The 20,708-nt window shown below is 40.8% G+C and overlaps 2 protein-coding genes across 5 annotated transcripts in view; one reads left to right on the top strand and one right to left on the bottom strand.

Moving 5' to 3' along the window:
• mlphb (melanophilin b) overlaps positions 1-12,067 on the bottom strand; it is an 82,699-nt gene extending 70,632 nt beyond the window's left edge. For 3 of the 4 annotated variants that reach the window (XM_088415969.1, XM_088415972.1, XM_088415970.1), the window contains exons 1-2: positions 11,860-12,067; positions 11,392-11,567 (exon numbers count right to left, since the gene is read on the bottom strand). The gene's annotated coding sequence lies outside the window, so the exon portion shown is untranslated. Of the gene's footprint in view, positions 1-11,391; positions 11,568-11,601; positions 11,635-11,859 lie in introns of all 4 variants that reach the window. The other variant, XM_088415971.1, reaches the window with a different exon arrangement.
• Positions 1-20,349, top strand: part of col6a3 (collagen, type VI, alpha 3) — a 57,053-nt gene extending 36,704 nt beyond the window's left edge. Inside the window, exons 26-64 of the mRNA XM_088415967.1 lie at positions 130-699; positions 1,483-2,094; positions 2,566-3,183; positions 3,257-3,853; positions 3,952-4,563; positions 4,949-5,283; positions 5,664-5,742; positions 6,124-6,269; positions 6,353-6,445; positions 6,529-6,582; positions 6,741-6,812; positions 7,582-7,608; positions 7,692-7,736; positions 7,826-7,879; positions 7,957-8,019; positions 8,135-8,200; positions 8,709-8,762; positions 8,833-8,868; positions 8,955-9,017; positions 9,685-9,747; positions 10,012-10,074; positions 10,366-10,428; positions 10,512-10,562; positions 10,689-10,724; positions 12,839-12,901; positions 13,540-13,602; positions 13,682-13,714; positions 13,811-13,847; positions 13,987-13,998; positions 14,075-14,568; positions 15,208-15,310; positions 15,641-16,342; positions 16,899-17,004; positions 17,087-17,142; positions 17,572-17,838; positions 18,664-18,744; positions 18,996-19,055; positions 19,155-19,340; positions 19,597-20,349. Of these exons, the coding sequence (XP_088272093.1) occupies positions 130-699; positions 1,483-2,094; positions 2,566-3,183; positions 3,257-3,853; positions 3,952-4,563; positions 4,949-5,283; positions 5,664-5,742; positions 6,124-6,269; positions 6,353-6,445; positions 6,529-6,582; positions 6,741-6,812; positions 7,582-7,608; positions 7,692-7,736; positions 7,826-7,879; positions 7,957-8,019; positions 8,135-8,200; positions 8,709-8,762; positions 8,833-8,868; positions 8,955-9,017; positions 9,685-9,747; positions 10,012-10,074; positions 10,366-10,428; positions 10,512-10,562; positions 10,689-10,724; positions 12,839-12,901; positions 13,540-13,602; positions 13,682-13,714; positions 13,811-13,847; positions 13,987-13,998; positions 14,075-14,568; positions 15,208-15,310; positions 15,641-16,342; positions 16,899-17,004; positions 17,087-17,142; positions 17,572-17,838; positions 18,664-18,744; positions 18,996-19,055; positions 19,155-19,340; positions 19,597-19,640 (6,779 nt within the window). The 3' untranslated portion in view covers positions 19,641-20,349. The remainder of the gene's footprint in view (positions 1-129; positions 700-1,482; positions 2,095-2,565; positions 3,184-3,256; positions 3,854-3,951; positions 4,564-4,948; positions 5,284-5,663; positions 5,743-6,123; positions 6,270-6,352; positions 6,446-6,528; positions 6,583-6,740; positions 6,813-7,581; positions 7,609-7,691; positions 7,737-7,825; positions 7,880-7,956; positions 8,020-8,134; positions 8,201-8,708; positions 8,763-8,832; positions 8,869-8,954; positions 9,018-9,684; positions 9,748-10,011; positions 10,075-10,365; positions 10,429-10,511; positions 10,563-10,688; positions 10,725-12,838; positions 12,902-13,539; positions 13,603-13,681; positions 13,715-13,810; positions 13,848-13,986; positions 13,999-14,074; positions 14,569-15,207; positions 15,311-15,640; positions 16,343-16,898; positions 17,005-17,086; positions 17,143-17,571; positions 17,839-18,663; positions 18,745-18,995; positions 19,056-19,154; positions 19,341-19,596) is intronic.
• The last annotated feature ends 359 nt before the right edge of the window (positions 20,350-20,708 follow it).

The raw sequence follows: 20,708 nt of genomic DNA, 5'->3' as shown, positions 1-20,708 counted from the left end.
CGAGATCTCTATCCCAAACGCTCGACAAGTTGACCGCTATTCCGATGTGTAAACGGGCTCGCGTCGACCTTTGGCGATTCGCTGGCAGAACGTGGGGTCTTGATACATCTCGTGTTTTGTTCACCGCAGCGGACAGACCGGGAAGGGATGTGGTTTTCTTGTTGGACGGCTCTGACGCCACAAGAAACTCATTCCCGGCCATGAGGGACTTTGTCCAAAGGGTCGTAGAGACACTGAGCTTGGATGACAGCAAAGACCGCGTCGCCCTGGTTCAGTACAGCAGAGATGCGGCTGTCCAGTTCTATCTGAACACATACACAACAAAGGGCGAGATCCTTGACATTGTCAGAGGGTTGAGGCACAGAGGTGGCAGACCCCTCAACACCGGAGCAGCTCTCCAGTACTTGAGGGACAATGTCTTCACGGCCCCTGCCGGCAGCAGACGACTCGAAGGGGTCCCTCAGGTCCTAATCTTGCTAAGCGGCGGCAGGTCTTTTGACAGTGTGGATGCGCCGGCTTCCGCTCTCAAACAGCTGGGAGTGCTGGTCTTTGCAATCGGAACCAGAGGCTCCGATAGCGGAGAGCTGCAGAAGATTGCCCACGACCCCAGATATGCTATCTCTGTGCCTGATTTCACAAATCTTTTCTCTGTTATGAGCACGGTGTTGAATGCTGTGTCCATTTCACCAACATTTACTGGTAAGTAGGGTGTTAATTCCGGACAAATTTTCCTCCAGCAGTCTGCAACATGTGGATTTATAGAAACATATTATAAAAAATAAAATGTTAACAATGGCTTTCCTCCTAAACTTATCGTCAAAAAACCTTTTAAAGAAATTTAAACCTTTTCTTCCCCTTAAATCTTTCTCTCCCGGGCACTCAAAAAGGTACAGGCACAGCTTCCTCCCACACTCCAAAAAACATGCATGCACATACTTAATTGTCTTTAGGTGTGATTGGGTACATGAAAGGTTGTTCTTCTCTGTGTGAACTGCAATTGGCTTGCAACAAGTTCAGGGTGTCCCCCGCCTCCTGCCCCAAGTGAGCTGAGCAAGCCTGTGACCCTTGTGAGAATAAGCAGCTCTAGAAGATGGATGATTGTTATGACTTTTTATTAGACGTAGAATTTGATGCACATTTTTTTGTCTGTGTTTCGTGTATTCATTGTTGATTGCTGTTACACAGTATCTAAATGACCCGATTTAATTTAAAGCTCTTTTATGTTTTTTTTTTTTTCCACTGATTGTCTCCTTTAGTTATCACAACCACCTCCATTAGTTATCTTAACCAACATTATACAAAACAACTCTGTATTTTCTATCTGCATTTGCCGTGTTTTATTTCACTCAGAGTTGTTATGGTCTTGTAACCACCATCGTTGACACATTAATCCAAAGGCTTGCACTGATCACTTTAAGTTCAGGTCGAAAAATATAAAATATAAAATATTGCTAATACACCATTTTCTTTTTTTTTTTTTAGTGGAGTCATACGGCCCCCGGAGGGACATTATCTTCGTCATTGATGGATCTGACAATATTGGAAGAGATTTTCCTATCATCCAAGAGTTTATCCGTAAGGTTGTGGACAATATGAACGTCGGTGAAAGAAATATCCGAATTGGTGTGGTCCAGTTTGGAGATTATGCACAGGCTGACATGTATCTGAACACACATTCACGCAAAGAAGATGTCTTGAATGCTGTCAGGGGTTTAAGGCAGCGGGGAGGAAGACAGCGAAACCTGGGTCAAGCTTTACAATTTGTCAGTGAGGATATGCTGACAGCTGCACGAGGTAGCAGGAAACAAGAGGGTGTACCACAGTTTTTGGTTGTGGTCTCCAGTGGTTCTCCAACCGATGACATCGATCGTCCGGCAAGCACCCTCAAGCAATCAAGAGTTATTCCGTTCAGCATTGGAACCAGAGATGTAAACCCTACGGATCTGCAAACCGTGTCCTTCGTACCTAACTTTGCTTACACTGTAGATGATCTCCCAAGCTTGGGTACAGTTCAAGAAACTGTAATCAAAAGGCTTCAAGAATTATCTGATGATGACATCGCCAGGATCAACCCACAATTTCCAGCCCGTGAAGGTAGCTATATGTTTTATTGCACGCATGTGAAATTGATTGGCATGCTTTTCTCTTATACAATGGCCCACTACTAATGGAGGGGATAGGGATCCAGGTGCCTGAGAACATCAAAATCAGTGTAAAATTGACAACTGTCGAGTTGGTTTGGAAACAATGCATATACATTTTTCAAACCCAAACAAATCTTCAAAAAAGGCTGATACTTCACCAAACATTTAAAAAAAAAAGCAAGGCAATGGGGCAAACATTCGGGGGAAAAAATGAAATAATGGCTTTAAATTAACAAAAAAAAAAAAAAATCTGCTGCTGGGCCTGCGACCCGAGTCAAGATAAGTGGATGGATGGATAGATAGATACAATTCTGCAAATGTGTGAATTTGTGGGTGCAGGTCACCTATAGTTTATTATTTAGTTCACATTGCAAAATGTATCTGATTAAAAACCTTGATTATTTATATTCTTTTCATACAGACATTGGACCGAGCACCGGTGGAGAAAAGAGGGATGTTGTATTTCTCATTGATGGCTCGAGTACAGCGCGGAATGACTTCCCTTCTATTCGTGAAATGATCAAAAGAGTTGTGGAGAAGCTTGATGTTGGACTGGATAAAGTCAGAATTTCAGTTGTACAGTACAGCGACGATGCAAAGGTGGAGTTTCTCCTCAATGAATATTCCACCAAAAGCGAAGTACGCCAGGCTGTAACCCAACTTCGTAGCAGAGGAGGAAGTCGTCTGAATACGGGTCGTGCTCTTGAGTGGGTCTCTCGAAACATCTACCAGAGGTCATCGGGAAGCCGCATCGAAGACGGAGTGCCTCAGTTTTTGATTGTAGTTACCGGTGGAAGCTCTACAGATGATGTTACAACTCCAGCGGACCAACTTAAGAGAAGTCGTGTCGCACCTATTGCCATTGGGTCAAGGAATTCAGACCCGGATGAGCTGAGGAAAATTTCCCTGAAACCTGAACTTGCATACACAGTTGACAGTTTTCAGCAGCTTCCAGATGTGGAGAAACAGCTTATTGATTCAGTCAAAACAATAACTGTGACTGAAATTGAAAACTATCGCCCTCCAGATGTGTTGTTCGGTAAGATGTCCATATTTAATGAACTTTTCTTGAATAGATAGCTAAAATTTAACTTGTGTTTTTCCTCATGCAGATGTGTTAGATGTTGGGAGAAAGGACATTATTTTCCTCATTGACGGCTCGGACAACACAGGTGCCGCTGGTATCGCTCACATCCGTGACTTTATCCTGAACCTTGTCAGACAACTCAATGTACGGCCTGACCAAGTGCGCGTGGCCCTCGTCCAGTACGCGGACCGAGTAAAACCAGAGTTCTCGCTCAATTCGCATAACACCAAGCCAGATGTTATCACAGCCATTAGAAAACTTCGTCAAATGGGCGGACGCTCCTCCAACCTTGCTGATGCTATTGAATATGTCATCCAAAACGAGTTAAAGCCCTCTGCCGGAGTTCGTCCCGTGGAGGCCTCCCAGCATCTTGTAGTTCTCACAGGCGGACGTTCCCCACAAGATGTGTCTCTCTATGGCCCTTTGCTAAAGGGATCCAAGGTCAACTGTATTGGTATTGGAGCAAGTGGAGCAGATACCAGACAGCTCACCCAAATTGCTAAGTCACCGGAAGATGTCCTTCAGGTTCCTACGTTCCCTGGCTTGCCGGCAATCAGTGACAGATTTGTTGCGAGACTGAGGGGGACCTTCCCTGTTGACCCCACGCCAGATGAGATTCCCAGTGAGTGTTAAAAAAATTAACGTGCAATTGATGTATTTCAATAACTGCTAGAAAAACTAATGAACCACCCTTTCTCCATCTCACACATCTCATCCTAGCACAAGGCCTGCCTGCACCCAAGAAGGCTGATATAGTGTTTTTGGTGGATGGCTCCATAAACCTTGGCAGAGAGAATTTCAACAAAGTGATGATGTTTGTCGCTGACCTAATTGATCTGTTCTACAATGACAGAGACAACCTGAGGATTGGATTGGCGCATTATGGCTCTGACGTGTCGGATGTCTTCTATCTCAACACGCACAAAAACAAACCAGACATTATCAGTGCCATTGAAAGTACAGATTATAAAGGGGGACGTAAAATCAACACAGGGGCGGCCATTAGACACATTCAAAATGTTCACTTCTCTAAAGAAAAAGGTAGTAGGAAAGATGAAGGAACTCCTCAGATCCTCATGGTCATCACAGGAGGCCCATCATCTGACGACAGCAAATCAGCGGTACTCGGTTTAAAGAAGAGTGGTGTGAGAGTGTTCGCTGTTGGAGTGGGTGACACAGAGAATGAGTTAGAGGCCCTTGCCAGTGACTCCTCCACTGTAGCAAGAGCCAGAACCTTCCAGGAGCTCTCCGAGCTCAATGAGCAAATTCTGGGGACGTTGGATGACGAAGTAAAGGGCAAGCTGTGCGTTGGTGTACTGGAAACACCCAAGGGTAAGAAGTGCAATGCCTCCATATTGATAGGTACTGTAAATAGCTCAATAGATCAATAACAAGGCGGATGTGGCAATACATAGCAGAAACATTTAGGTGAACAGCGATACAGCTAATAATCTGAATACTTAAGTCACATGCTGCCGTCACTTTTGTGCAAAATGCAAATTGAGGTATAAATATGAATATTGTAGTCTATATAGCAGTATGTCCCATATGTGCATATTTATAATCTTGATTATAAATATGTAAGTTATATTAAAAACATTATTGCACATTACCTAAGAAGTATTCATCTCTTAAAGTGGAATTGTTATAAAAATGAGCAACGACTGGTACAAAAGATAATAATGGACTGAATAGTATTGTCTATTTTGTTTTCTAGCCTGCAACCTCGAAGTATTAGTTGGCTTCGACGTTTCTGCTCAAAACATCTTCAATGCCCAAACCAACCTGCTGAGCAAGATGAGCGCCATTCTGCAGAGAATTTCCAAAATGTCAACAATCAGTTGTTCATCAGGGCAAATTCCCTCCATTCAAATTGGCATGCTCGCCATCGACTCTAGCGGGCAACCTATCCAGGTGGACTTCTCTGACAACGCTGACAAGCTCTTGGAGGCCTTTAGAGGCCTTCGCACTCGAGGCCCGTTCATTCTCAGTGGCAAGACCATCTCAGCTTACACCGACAGATTCAGAAACAGACAAGATGACACTGTCAAGGTGGGCAAATGAGACATACGTACATATCTTGGTCATTGCAAAATACAGTGAAAGAGCCAAGCCAAAATGTTCATATCATAATCATGTTTAACTATTATTGCCTTCTTTTCCTCTAGAGTAATATGATTAAGAATTCCTTATAGCGCTTGCTCTTTACTTTCTTGGTAGCCATGGCGAATGCTAATGTAGAGAGAAAATAAAGATACATTGCCTACATGTGAAGTACAGTCTGCCAGACTGTTGGCAGACTTTAAGATGGTTTGTGAAGTGAAGCAGCAAAGTCAGCTTTAAAGTCTCATTCATAAACAAATTTAATGACCAAGGGCATCCGTCAACTGAGGTTTGAGTGATGATGTTTGAGTGTAATCTTTTTGTTCTAGGTTGTTATTCATTTGACTGATGGCATTGATGCACCCTACCCAGAGATGAAAAGGCGAGTTGAAGAGCTTCGGCAGTCAGGTGATTACTACTCTTCAAAATGATCAGCTATCGATAACAGAAGTTCATAATTCATAATTTAGCAACCGCTAGCAGACCAGTACAGCGAATAAAGAAAATGAGCACGCAGATTCTATTGGCTGCTGCTCATGCTCAGACATTCACACACAGAGTCACCATAGGTTGAGCCAACCGGCCAACCGCCATACAGCTCATTATGTCACATGCTACCCCACCCCACCTATTATGTGCACATATACAACAGACACAAAACGATGATTAAAGGGTTGGTTTGATGTAGTTTGATTGTGTTTGAATCGTTTGAAAGTGCCTGAACCTTTTCTTCACCTATTGTGGCTGGAGTGCAATGACAAAATACAAATATATTCCATCTACAACCAGGAGTCAACAGTTTGATTCTGGTCGGGCTGGAACGGGTGCCCAAGTTTGAGGAAGCTGCCTTGTTGGAATTTGGCCGTGGCTTCAGGTACACCAGACCTCTCAGACTCAACATCCTAGACTTGGACTACGAGCTAATGGAGGAACTGGTAAGTGGACAATTTGAATGCAAGGAACAACACCAAATACTGTATTAGTCACTTAAACAACGTGTTTCCTTAACATTACATAGGACAATATTGCAGAGAGGGAGTGCTGTGGGGTCCCATGCAAGTGTACGGGTACAAGAGGAGACCGAGGCTCTATAGGACTTTCAGGGCCTAAGGTAATTATTGGTGAAAAAAAAAGTAAAAACAAGAAACAAGTACAAAAAATCATGTTTATTTTGTATTGTTTTGTTTTATCCAGGGCCGTCCAGGTGGGGCGGGAAGCCAAGGACATCCTGGTGATGAGGGTGGACCGGTAAGCTAGTTTGTGTTACTTTTCTGACAGTGTTTACATAAGAACCCTCATTAGACTTGTAAATTGTATTGAATTGCAGTCATTCGGTTTTCTGGAATCATTTAATTTCTTTATTGTCATGTGTTAACATGTTTTTGTCACAAATACTCTGTTAACAGGGAGAGCGAGGACCTCCTGGTGTTAATGGAACACAGGGTTTCCAGGGATGTCCTGGCCAGAGAGGCTTTAAGGTAAAGGAAATGATCATTTAATTGATTGTATATTTATTTCTGGCTTTGATATTACTCGATTGTTGTTACATTTAATCTAAATACTACTGTACTTTGTGAGCTCTCTCAGACAATGGTTGTCGGAGTAAAAATCCACATCACAAGTGTACCTCTAAAAAAGGCTCTCAAGTATTGTAAAGTCAAGTTTTTAAAACTTTAAAACAGTAAATTTTGAAGCTATCATGAGTAACCCTGCAAAAATGTCTCAAGTGGCCATTAGGAAAAGTCACAGGAAATGGCTGTTTTGAAGGATGTATTGCGGCATCCATTTAAAAGTGTTCAAAGTGTTAAAAGTGTTCACTTTAGTGGAAATATACATTTGTTCTGTTACACAAATCCCTCCCCAAAAAAGTCACTGATGTTTTCTGAAAATCCAGCCGTAAAAGCCAGTTTAGTTTTACAGCACGGAGGTTTGGCGGACAAGTCTATCGTCTATCGAATAGACCTGCAAAAAAGTCCCAGGAAGTCATGCAAGTTGAAGTCCGCAATTTAGGGGAGAGGCAATTATCCCTGGTGTATTCAAATTTTGAATTCTTAATGTACAAACTTCAGAATTGATCAAATTGCGACCACATTTGAACATCATGCCTTACTCAGATTGGGCACTACTAAAATTACAAAAGTAAAAAATTGAATTGTTCATCTTGTTTTATTTGCATACTCCTGTATATACCATTGAATGACATCCTCTTTGCTCTGCTAACTGTAATTTCTAACATACTTTCCTCAGGGTTCCCGGGGATACTCTGGAGAAAAGGTGACTACATTTCTTTTTCAAATCCTCTTTGTGAGAATCAGCCATTTGAAAAACGATAATCACTACTCATCTATTTATCGTAGGGTGAATCTGGAGAAATTGGCCTGGACGGCATTAATGGTGAAGAGGTAATGGCGTCTTTTAAAATGTAATCATAGAATTGTACAATGGCATGAATAGAGTTGAATACATTTGCATCCGCCGTGGTTGTTCTCAGGGCAAAAGTGGAGTGGCTGGGCCCTCAGGAGACAGAGGACATCCAGGCAGTAGAGTGAGTAATGTTTTTGTTATGATTATTTCCAAGAGACTAATTTCTCATATGACTTTTTTTTTTTTTAAATCTTCCAGGGTCCTAAAGGCATCAAAGGCCAAGCAGGAGACAGAGGGGAAATGGGAATCAGAGGAGACCCTGTGAGTTTTGTTAACATAAACTGAAATGTTACCATTCACATCAGTCTCTAGTATGTTTACTTGTGATTATAAAACAAAAATATGGGTATTGATTTAGATATATCTGTCTCAATAGGGTACAAGTGGAAGGGATAACGCTCGAGCTGGACCTAAAGGAGACCCTGGTGATGCTGGACCAGCGGTAATACATCCAATTGCATACAGCACATAGAAATATAATACATTACATAAGAAACGTAATAAAACACAATACGGAAAAATATCAAGGATGAAACTTAATTTGCATACTTTCTGTACACTCCAAATGCGCTACAAAGCATGCGCTGAACATACCCTGAACCTCACATGTGCACCCACAGACAAATGTGCGTGCATACACACAAGGGGGTTTTCTATCATAGGGAGGACATTATATTGGCATAATGAATTTTCTAACTCCTAGCCTTAACGTTAACCATCACGTCAGATTGCATAACCCCAATCCTAACCGGAACCTCAATTTGAACTGGTTGTCAGCCAATTGCAGGGCACATAGGGACAAACAACCACTCACGTACCAAGTCACACCTAAGGACAATCTAAAGTGTCCAATACACTTTATACCAGACTTTATAGGTAATATATACAGTACAATACAGTGTACAGTAACACATGTTTATGTTCTACCGCTGTGTGTCATTGCATGCTAGGGTGAACCTGGCGAGGATGGAAACAAGGGAACACCCGGAGAACCAGGAAGAAGGGTAACACTTTCTACCTCTAATTGGTTTTTCCATGTGGCCATTTTGCACTTATCTGGATGTTTTTTATTAGGGATCGGATGGAAGAAGAGGCGCACCAGGACAAGCTGTAAGTCTTTTTTGTATGTGTTTTTTAAAATATGATTAGGGGTAATGAGGTTGGCTAATTCTTACATGTTGATGTTTGCCATTAAGGGTAATGTGGGACCACCTGGAGTTGAAGGTGTGAGGGGAGAACCTGGAATTGGAGGATCAAGAGTAAGTTCTTTGCAAATATTTAGCAAGTGGGAAAAATTTAGGGAAATGCATACATGAACCAGGGCGTTAAAAACAAACGAACAAACAAACAAAAAAGCCGGTAGTGCCCTCTGAAAATTTCTGGAAAAAAAAAAAAAACAGCCCCTGGTATCAGTTTTATCAATCGATGGGAAACTGAGTTGACATATCTGATGTAACAGGAGGCAGAAAAAAGTCAGAAAGAGAATTTCTCAAGACACTGAACAAAAAGTGAATCATTTTGGGTCAAGGCAGCCATTTTGGGTGAATATCTGAATGCAAAGCTACTGGAATGTTAGGAAGAAAATCAATCCCTGACGCAAGTTTTATCAAACAACAGCAAATTGGGTGGGCATGTCAACTGGAACAGAATGTACAAAAAGGTTTCAAGGACACAAGCTTGAGATGGAACAGGAAGTCAGCCATTTTGGGGAAATTTCTTCAGTAATGTTCCATAAATCGTTCAAATAAAATTAGCCCGAGCACTAGTGTCTTGCCAACATATGAGTTGGCAAAAGGCCTTTGATTATTTTGTCGCTGCTTGCTGCTCTACTTACAATGCACATAGTATTACATAATGCCTCATGTAGGAGTAACTTAGCGTGAAATGGCACATCTTTACAATTGCCTGATGTGGCTTCTTGACTAGGGTCCCTCTGGACCAAATGGTGCACCTGGACCCAGAGGAGAAGATGGAAATCCTGGACCCAGGGTGAGTGAGCCTATTTGATTTTTTTCCTGTTGGTACAAAAATCAATGGTCGACTTTTACTGTGCTGTAGCAAGCTTTCACAGTACTTCATTTTGTCTCCACATTTTGGAGCAAAGGATAGAATTTAGAAAAAATATTATCAAACCCAATTTGCCCTAAATCTGTAGTAAATTAATGTGAACATTTTGTGGATGCTATGTGTATTTAAACAGATAACAACTAGTAAGGTCTTGTTCCTATTTGGGGATATTTTTTTTCTTTGTAGGGTCCTGGGGGAAGCCCAGGTGCTGCGGGAGAAAAGGGAAGAAGAGGAGCCGTCGGTCGCAAGGTACACCCTGGAATCAAAGTTGGCGTGGCTTTTAGTTCTTTCCGCGACAGCCTTGTTTAATTTCTAAACACGCAGTGCCTAAGCCTCCGTCCCTCTCATGTTACTGAGCACACACATGTAATCTATTGGAGGAAAACACCATGTGAAAACAATACTTTGGACACAGAACCAAAGAAAATAGCACGATATCGTGATTCAAATTTTAGATCCTATACGGACCAAAGAGAGATGTTTAAAATTGACATTTTTCTTTTCTGTCATCTTACTTTTGCTCGGTTTGTTTTTGTGCAGGGTGAGCCTGGAGAACCAGGAGTTAAAGGCGTCGTTGGACCCCTCGGACTCCGTGGAGAATCTGTAAGGAATCCTGTATTTTCTATTTGTAATGCTCATAAAAGATGGCGGGCAGCTCAAACAGATTTTTCATGTTTTGCTCCAAGGGCGAAGATGGCAGAGATGGCTTTGGCATCTCGGGACCCAAAGGAAGAAGGGCAAGTCCATTTTGTTGTGTCGTTGTTTATGATACCAACATACTCCCGGATATAAAACTAGTATATATGACAACAGCTGATGCTTTCAAACAATGGGGAATAACCCTAATTGGTTTTCATCTCTAGGGTGATGAAGGCTTCCCAGGGTTCCCAGGGCTAAAGGTAAGCAAAACGCTGATACTGGCAATAATAAATAAATAAATTCAGCTTTGTTTTATCTGAGATTCATCACAACTAGGGGTGCAAAAAAGTCATGGTTTCCTTATACACTGTATCTTGGTGGTGGTCACAGTTCAAATCACATTAAGCCATATATGGCAATCATGAAAATGCTTTCCTTTAGTGTTAACAGTGACAGATCCAACAAAATAGATAAAAAAGAAACCTTCAAATTGCTGGACATTAAATATTTGATTAACTAAAAGATTCTCACCTAAACAGAACAGTGCATTGAACATCAAGATATAGATTTATTTATGTGTGGCTGAGAAAAACAAGTGATAACATAAAATATATAAACTTCAATTTAATCATAATGATATAAGAGTGCACCTTATGCCATACGTTGTCCAAAGTGATTTCCCAAGAAAGCATATTACCTTTATGAAGGCACAGCCATAATTTTATAATTGACACTTTATGTTGTGTGTTCTGTTGTGTTATTGTTAGTGTGTGTCATGTGTTCTGTAAAGCACTGTCACAGCTGCAGCTGTAGTAAAAGCCCTTAAGAAATAGATATTTTATGTACAATATTGCGATGTATGGATGGTGTCCGTGTACTTTTCACTTAAAGAGAGCTGATAAATCATTTTGAATTAAAATAACTTACTTAAACCTCCAGGATCCCGCGCCGTTCACGGGCCAAGGGCAGAACTCTGGGAATTTTTTTTTAATTGTGGTTTTAAATCCATTAGATGTCATCCATTTATGTATAGCCAGTCCGGGCTAACACCATCTACAAAGGAAGGACCTCTGCTTTACATTTTCTTTTGAGGATGAAGGAACCTGGTGAGACGTAGAAAGAAGTCTTTTGACCAACCAAAAAGTATTGCGTCTTTTCTGGAACAGCAGTCTGTGTATAATAAATGCAAAAAAAAAATCAATATAGCAACTTTCTCAGCAGAGGCCCTCTAACACAGCAGTTTCACAGACGACTCAAAAGAGTATTTTCATTAGTTGTACAAGTTTAGATTTTTTTCCCCCCAATAATTAGCATGTTCTTTATATTTTGAAGGATAAACAAGTGTATTCATATAGTATACAACAGTAGCGGAAGAATATTACCAAATGAGCTCACCTGTGTATAGAAAAAATAATCAGTAGAGCATCTTTTTCAGCTGTCAAGCAGTCCATAACAGAACGTTTATTCTGTTTTTAAAAACTCAGCAACATACACATAGCTTTGACTTTAATAAAGATTAACTTTACTATTTAGCGTTTCTATAACATTTTAGCTTGCTAATCACAGGAAAAGTTGAAACAACATACTGCTCGTAGTAGTCTCATGGACGATTGACAGGAGGAAGTGACATCACAATTAAGACACTCAATCGAAATCAAGAAACTAAAGATAGCATGAAACGTCACTGTAAAAAATGTACAAATCAAAACAAAAACATAACACATAATCAAGCAAAATAAAATCAATCTTGGATGAGATAAAATATCGACACACATGTTACATGTATCCTGTCTGTTGCACTAGCTAGCTACAACATAAATAAGACCAAATATGAAACAAAATATGTTCTTACAGCGCTCTAGTTTGCACTAAAAGCTAATGAAGAAAAATAACTTTTAATTTATACACCATAGGCTATTAAAAAAAATTCTAATGAAAGTCAAATTGTTTTTGCATGAATTTGGATTTATGAATAGGAATTTGCCTAAAATAATAACATTTATCAAATAAAATTGCGTATGGGCATCCTCATCATATGCAACAATCCCAAACAACACATTTCCAAAGTAAAGAGAAGCTATGATCTACGTATAACGAATCATGTCAATTCGCACCACTATTGATTCATTGATGGGCAAGACCAGAATAAATGGCCGAATGTTTCACTTAAATCGACACAAAAACTGCATATAATATTTATATAATCTAAACCCTCCTCCCTGACAACAATGTGCCATGTCGCATTCGGATCCCAAATGTTCCATAACAAAAAAGTATGAGCAGCTGTAAAAAATATTTACATCTTTGGTAAATACTTTGTACTTTCGCTGCCCTATGCTGATGTGTACATGTTCTCCTTTTTCTAACCACACAGGGAGAAGCTGGTAGCGCAGGTACCAAGGGTGGACCTGGTCCTCGAGGAAATCGGGGACAGAGGGTAAACTGCATTATGCTATTGCTTTGTACATGTGTGTGTGCGTGTGTGTGTGTGTGTGAGTGTGTGTGTGAAAGAGAGAGAGAGAGAGAGAGAGAAAGAGAGAGAGAGAGAGAGAGAGAGAGAGAGAGAGAGGGGCTTTAACACACACATATTTAAAATAAATAAAAACAATGTTTGAAAGAGGACACAAATATTTTAGTCCATAATATCTCAAATATTTCCGAAAACATAAAGTAGAAAATACACAATTACAAGTCACAATTGTTTTTACTCAGTTTTGTTCTTTAATTTGGGGTGTAAATTCTCTTTTGGCCAGTAGATGAGGCACAAGATTGCATATCACACTGCAAATTTGTATACGAAGAGAAAACACTAAATGTCAGCATCATTTTTGCAACATCATTTTTTTTTTTTACAAACAGAGGGCTCCTATGTTGCTACACTCTACAATATTGTCTCTCAAAATATTAAGCTTTGGTATTTGTTTTATATGTTTTTGGAAAAAGTACTATGACAAAATAAAATATTAGAAAACAGAACAATACTAAATAAAATACTATTCTACGTGCTGAATAATAGGAAAAAAAGGAGTGGGATATAAGTATATATAAGTATACAATGTGTGGAATTCTTTTTAGGGCATCTCTGGAAATGCTGGAACTCCTGGACAGAAAGGAGAGGTCGGCTATTCGGGACCTTACGTAAGCAACGTCCATCACTTCCACCAAAACTTGATGATGTCCAAACATTAATATCGCCTATTGTCATTTTGTGCTATAGGGTCAGAAAGGACCAAGAGGACCAGGAGTTGTGGTACGTCCGCCTTAAACAAACGCATCCTGGTTCCTTGAAATAGAAAATCCCATGGATGTCATGTTGAACTACACACTTTTTTTTGGTCTTTTTCAGCAATGCGAACTCGTGAAGAAGATCCGAGACAATTGTCGTAAGTTCATATGTTCAATTTGTAAACACCATGGAACTGCCATGGAATTTCTTTGAGACGGCTCACCAGAACATTGTGTATTGTAACTTGTACATTTCATGCTTTCTAATATACTGATTTTCGTCTCTTTATTTGACAGCATGCTGCTACGGTAAGTAGCAAAGAGCGCAGTTTTCCAATTTTCTGTCCATCATGCGCGATGCCAACGTGTGTGTGGCCTTCCCCAGGCAAGCTGGAGTGCCCCCTGTACCCGACAGAGCTGGCCTTCGTGCTGGACGCGTCCAACGATGTGGGGCGGCCGGCCTTCAATGGCATGCGCGAGGCGGTGCTGCGACTGCTGCGCGACATCACCGTGTCGGAGAGCAACTGCCCGCGGGGCGCCCGCGTGGCCCTGGCGCTCTACAACAGCGAAGTGACCACCGAGGTGCGCTTCGCCGACGCGCTGAAGAAGCGGGCGCTGCTGCAGCGCGTGGAGGGCCTGCAGACGCTGCAAACCAACAAGCGGCGCAACCTGGAGTCGGCCATGAGTTTCGTAGCGCACAACACCTTCAAGCGCGTGCGCAGCGGCTTCCTGGTGCGCAAGGTGGCAGTCTTCTTCGTGGGCGGCTCGGTGGCCAACGCCCAGGCCCTCACCAACTCCGCTCTGCGCCTCCACGATGCCGGAATCGCCACCTTGTTCTTGGTCAAGAGCGACGACAGGGCTCTCGCCAGGGCCTTGCAGGTGACGCCCGTACCGTGCTGCCTGCTCGCATTTGTTTTTTTGTTTTTGTTTTTTGTTTTTTTTTTACATCAGAAATTTGGACTTCGACTCATTCAATCCCCAAAACATGTTTACCTTTTCAGCAAAAATTCAATCCCATTTTTGCATTTTCTTTTCAAGCGTTTGGCGAAAATTGGGAGTCAAAGAATGGCGGGTACTAAATGAATTAAATACTAAACTAATCAATTAATTTAGGGAAATTATTTCTAAAGTATGAAATACAGGGGTAAAAATTGAAATATTTACATGGTGATTGAGTTTTTTTTGTTTGTTTTCCTGCCCCAAAAATGAAAACTCGAGGTTTATGTGCCGTATAAGGCTCATTGGATTATAAGGCACACTGTTAGTTCCTGAGAAAATTGAAGGCCTCATGGTGCAGAAAATACGGTACTCTAGGTGCTTAACCACCAATGTAACCGATTGGGATCTTTAAAAATAAACATAAAAATATGTCTTTGGGATTGAATGATTTGAAATGACTTTAAGTCATGATTTTTTCTAATATTGCATGAGTCTTCACAGGAATTATTGGACTTACCAATAGGAATCACATTTTTTTGTCACATACTGATATCGCATCGCATTTTTTTGACCCACAAGGTTAACAACACAGCACTGGCCCAGGTCATCGTCCTGCCCAGCCCAGGAAGCGCGCAGTTCGATTCAGTCATGACAAAAGTCATGAACTGCCATCTCTGTTTCGGTAAGAGCAGTAAAGGATCTCAGTCAGGGCAGAATGCCGAAAATGTTTTTCAATTCAATAAATTTCAGAATAAAAAAGGAAAATTTCAGAATAAAAAAGGAAATAACATGTGTATTATACAAAAAAATTCACCACAACAACATTGACGCTAGTTCTATTAGATTGCCTATTGTGTTCTAGCATTAAGCTAGGAGACTTTTGTAAGACAGTAATATGAATCGGTTACGATTTTGGATTTTTTTTTCTTCCTAAAGTTATGTTGTTTTTTTTTAAGAAATACTAGAAAAGTTGAATCACCAGAGTAAACGAACGAGCCATGCTCTTTTCCAGACATATGCGCCCCTAACCAAATGTGTGACTACATCCCGCCATCCCCCGGTCGAGACAGAAGGTCTTTCACGACCGACGTGGACATCGACATGAGCTTCGTGGTGGACAGCTCGGAAAGCACGTACCCCGCCGTCTTCACCGAAATCAAACGCTACATCGCGCACATGGTGGAGCACCTGCAGGTGTCCTCCAGCCCCGAGACGTCGGCCCACCACGCCAGAGTGGCCGTTCTCCAGCAAGCGCCCTACCAGTTCCTCCACAATCAGACTAAGACTCCCGTGCACGTGGACATCGGCCTGACCGAGCACCAGTCGGCGCAGGGCATCGTCAAGTTCCTGCTGGACAAGACGCCCCAGCTGGAAGGCGGACGCGCCTTGGCGGCCGCCATGGAGTGGACGGTGGAGCAGGTGTTTGAGAAGGCACCCCTACAGCGCCCCCGCAAGGTCTTGATGCTCTTCGTGACGGGCGGCGTGGAGGAGGAAGCGGAGCGGCTGGTGCGCGTCGCCACTGAGATCAAGTGCAGGGGATACTTTTTGGTCATCTTCGGCGTCGGTGAAACTCTGAGCGCCACCGACGCTCGCGTCCTGGCCCGCATGGCCAGCGAGCCCTCTGACGTCTTCTTCAAGAGGCTGGACACCATTACGCAGTTCTATGACAAGCACCTGCTCACTTTTGGACAGATGCTGCCCAAGTACATCAGCAGTAAGTTTTTTATTAATTATGACAATATTGGGCTATTTTTGTCGATTAAAGCAGTTCTGAAATGGGGGTTCCCACGGGGACACTTGAAGGCTCTTACATACACAAGGTATCTCAAGACTTAATAGAGGTTCATAAAAAATTATCAAACGGAACAGTATATATTTCTTTTCAAATTAAGAGCAAATGAAAATGAAGCAACTTTTTGCTAAATTGTGGTATGGTGACTCCTTTGTATTCTTTTTGTTAAGTTCAAGACATACATAAATTATGATTAGTGATGCAATTAAAACAGATGATGTCATATGATCTATTTTCTGGAGTTCCTGAACAAAATATACCTAGAGATACCACAAGAAGTGTCATTTCAAAGTTTATAGAGTCATTTCCATTCACATTTCCATGTGCACATTTTTGTGTAATATTTTAGGGAAATATTTTTCATTGTTCTCATGCATTTGTGTAATATTTTTGACATTTTTTGTATTGTTATTATCATTTCTATAGTAATATTTTTCATTGTAACCAAAATTAATGGTGTTTTTTCTTTTTCCCCCAGTTGAAAATGCTTTCTTCATGTCCCCTGAAGTGTCCAAACATTGCAAGTGGTTCCAGAGTGACCAGCCCCTAAAAAACCCTTTCACCACTTTAGTACGCCAACCCCAGTAAGTAATTCTTTTGCAGATTTTTTTTTTTCATTATCGGTGACATTTTCATCACATTTCCACATGATCTTCTCATTTACAGGAGTCAAACAAAACATCACGAAAAGCAGCAGGAATCTCATCCAGTAAAGCACAAAGGTGCGCTTCATTCTCACAAAAGCCAAACATTTATTACAAGGAAAACTATTATGTACATACTACATTAAAATTAAACATAGACAAAAAGAAAAGCATTCATATTTGAACTGAAATAAAAAAAAAATACAACAGACAAATAAAAATGCATTGGAGACATAATGGAAAACAATACACAAAAAAATATTCCCAAGAAAATAAAGAACTATGACAGTATTTAAAAAAAAAAGATATTGATTTAAAATTGACATCCTGAAGAAATATTACAGTAAGCATTCACAACTACTGGATACAATAGATAAAAATATTGGAAAAAATAATGTTAGAACCATATTGGCAACGAGTATGCTAATAAAACATTAATGATACCCTAAAAAACCATTTTCAAGGAGTATTAAAAACACTCCTTGCTTCCATTTTTTTTGTGTTCAGTGGTAGATGCCGACGAGCTTCACGTGTCCAACGTGACGCGGAGCGGCTTCAAGTTGCGTTGGACCAACCCGGACCCCAAGAATTTCGTCTACTTCCAAGTGACGGTGACGAGATTGCGGGACCACGCCTTGGCCATCAAGACCAACGTGTCGGAGTCCCAGCTTTCCGTGGAGCAACTGGAAAGCGGGCAGACGTACCACGCCGTGGTGACGGGCCACGGCGCCGACGGCCACGTGCTCGCCACACACAAAGGAGTCGTTACTACCAGTCAGTCCTCATGCTTGTCAAATTCCAGCCTTGTTTTCAAATGCATTTTAACAGATGTAAAAGAATCATGTGACACAGTTGCCGTCCATACTGATCACTTTTTGACAAAGAAGGGTTAGTCAAGTGTGTTGTTTCAGCTAGCAAATATCGCTACTGCGGTTTTGTTGTCACTTTGTTTTTATGAACCAAATGAGGAGATATTTGTCCAAAGTCTATTTTTTTCGGAAAATAGTCAGCTGCCACACAGTATAAATTTAAGTTAAATATAAAAGTTATCTAAATGAGACACATTTAAATTTATGAAGTGGAAATATTTTACAAGCTTCTGTATTCATAATTGTTCTTTGACCAAGCAAAAATACATGTTTTTTTTATTTTTATCCGAATAACCGATTAATGTATACTTTACTCAATGACATCCAAATACCAAAATATTTGATAGCTGAAGTTTTAGTCCGACACCCTCCCCCCTTAAAAAAATAGATGTATCTTCAATTTCACTTTGCATGATATCCCATAAACATAGAAGAAATGTCGCCTGTGGTTTCTTCACATGATTCGATAAAAAAATATATATATATTGTAAACTGGTAATATATATATATATATATATATATATATATATATATATATATATATATATATATATATATATATATATATATATATATATATATATATATATATATATATATATACCGAAAAAAAAACCCTGAATGAGTTTCTTTTCAAGGTTACTACAATGATTACTAACGAAGCTGAAAGTGATGCATATTTAAATGAAGCTGTGCAGATGATGAATGTTGCTGATTGTGTCAATGACAGAGGCAGCAGCTCAGCGGCCAATCATCAGCAGCCACGTCATCACCGCACCAGTCAACATGCCACTGGACAAACCGGACACGGGTAAGAAAGCCTGACCTCTGGATATGAACATCGCATTGATGAGTTAGCCAATGGCTTCATTTCAACAACAAAATATACATTATAATGTGTTGCATACCCAACATATTGTTTGTTGCAGAGAAGATAAAAAAAGAAAAGCCTTCACTGCATTAATAATATTCGTGTGTGTTGCACAAAGATAGCGAGAATATATTAGATTTTGATCATTGTTTCTCGAAAGAGATTTTTGACAAATATGCACTTTGTTCCAGTGGCGGAGCCTGAGCCTCAGGAGCAACAAGTGGACCAGGCGGAGCTCCACCCGGCTCCAGGTTAGAGCCTCTAAATTTTGCTATTACTTAACGATCAAAATTCTGCATTCACGGAGGGAAATTGTAAATGACTGACAAAAATTGCGTTGGGTCTAACAGCGGCCTCCACAGCCGTGGACATTTGCCTGCTGCCCAAGGAGGAGGGCACGTGTGCCAAGTTCGTCCTCAAGTGGCACTACGACGCGCCCAGCAAGAGCTGCGCACGCTTCTGGTACGGAGGCTGCGGCGGAAACCAGAACCGATTCGACACGCATGAGCAGTGCGCCAAGGCTTGTGGAAAAGCAGGTAGGACTTCTCCCCGGTGCTGATAAATGTGAAAAAAAAAAAGTATTTGTGAGGAAAAAATGATTTTTTTTTAAATCAACAAATGCGTGTGTCTCAAGAAAGATAAATGATGTTAACACGATACTAATCCGATTAAAAAACATTGAGTGAACTTAATATTATACCCTGACCCAATAATATTGACTCCAAGTTTTGGAATGCAGTTGGAGCGTTTTGTGCCATCGGATCGGATCTGACTTTGCATATTTGTCCGCAGCGCCGAGCATGGAGCAAGGGCTGATGGCGTCGCTAAGCACATAGGAGCCGGATGGCGCCCGTGGCCGTGGTCAGCCTTTAGCTGTCTTTTGATGAGAACGAGGCACACTGGTCATACTGTACGAATGGAGGCTGCACTGGATTCCACACAAATGGACTTGACCCCACCCTAATACCTTCAACTGGTCATTTCAACTTTTTTGACCCGCCCCCTTTCCCATCACAAATGAAAAGCAACACCATTTGCCGCATGAATTGTTTTTTTTTTTGTTTTTGTTTTTATTTTAATCTACTGGTGCTACTTAAAGTGTTTGTTTTGCAGATGGTAATGATGTGCATTTTGTTTTGTACAGTCAAGTCGTCAGGTTTATACCCAAGCAAGTGGTGAAGATGTTCATGCGGGGACTTGAATGTATCACGTCATCAAGCTCCTTCACCGATTGGCCTTTGCGCACCTTTTTAAAGTCATTTGCTACCCGTGTAATCGTTTCTTCATAAGCCACAGAAGCCACTCAAAAATAAAGGTTTACACAAGTCTTGTTTTAAATTCCTCGCAACTGCTGGAATACAAAAAAAAATAAATCACCAAGTGCACTTCTTGATCCACTGCCATAAACAAACCAAAGCCATTTCAAGATAGAATGTATTTGTTGAACTGTCTTTATTTTTGGTTCATTTACTGAAACTTGTGTTTCATCTGACTATAGGACACAAATTAAAAGACTTTCTAATAAACAAGGTTTTTGCCCCTTCATCAGTTTTTTTTCAATTCTTTTCAAGAACAGGACTGAGAGTTCTTTGAAGTTTGTCTTTATTCGATACCGTCTGAATATGAGCTAAATCAGAGATTCTCAAATGAGATTTTGAAAGATTTTCTGCAGGATCAGCAAATCTACTTTCATGCTCTTTAATGCCGTGATGGGAACAGTTCTCTTTTCAAATTCAGAGCAAATGAATTGGAGCATGAATTCTGATGACTAAATCGTGTTGTAGTGACGCCTTTGCAAACCAAATGTCTTTGAATTTCGTTTTATTTTGGTGCGCATTGGCAGAATTTTCCCGCAGGTGTGCCAAAAAAAAAAAAAAGAGGAAGTTACATGCTCTATCTTCTGG

Source organism: Hippichthys cyanospilos, chromosome 5 (assembly GCF_059441005.1).
Source record: "Hippichthys cyanospilos isolate Australia breed blue-spotted pipefish chromosome 5, RoL_Hcya_1.0, whole genome shotgun sequence".
Taxonomy (NCBI): domain Eukaryota; kingdom Metazoa; phylum Chordata; class Actinopteri; order Syngnathiformes; family Syngnathidae; genus Hippichthys; species Hippichthys cyanospilos.
Note: the sequence above shows the minus strand (reverse complement) of the source record. Positions and strands in the feature narration are given on the sequence as shown.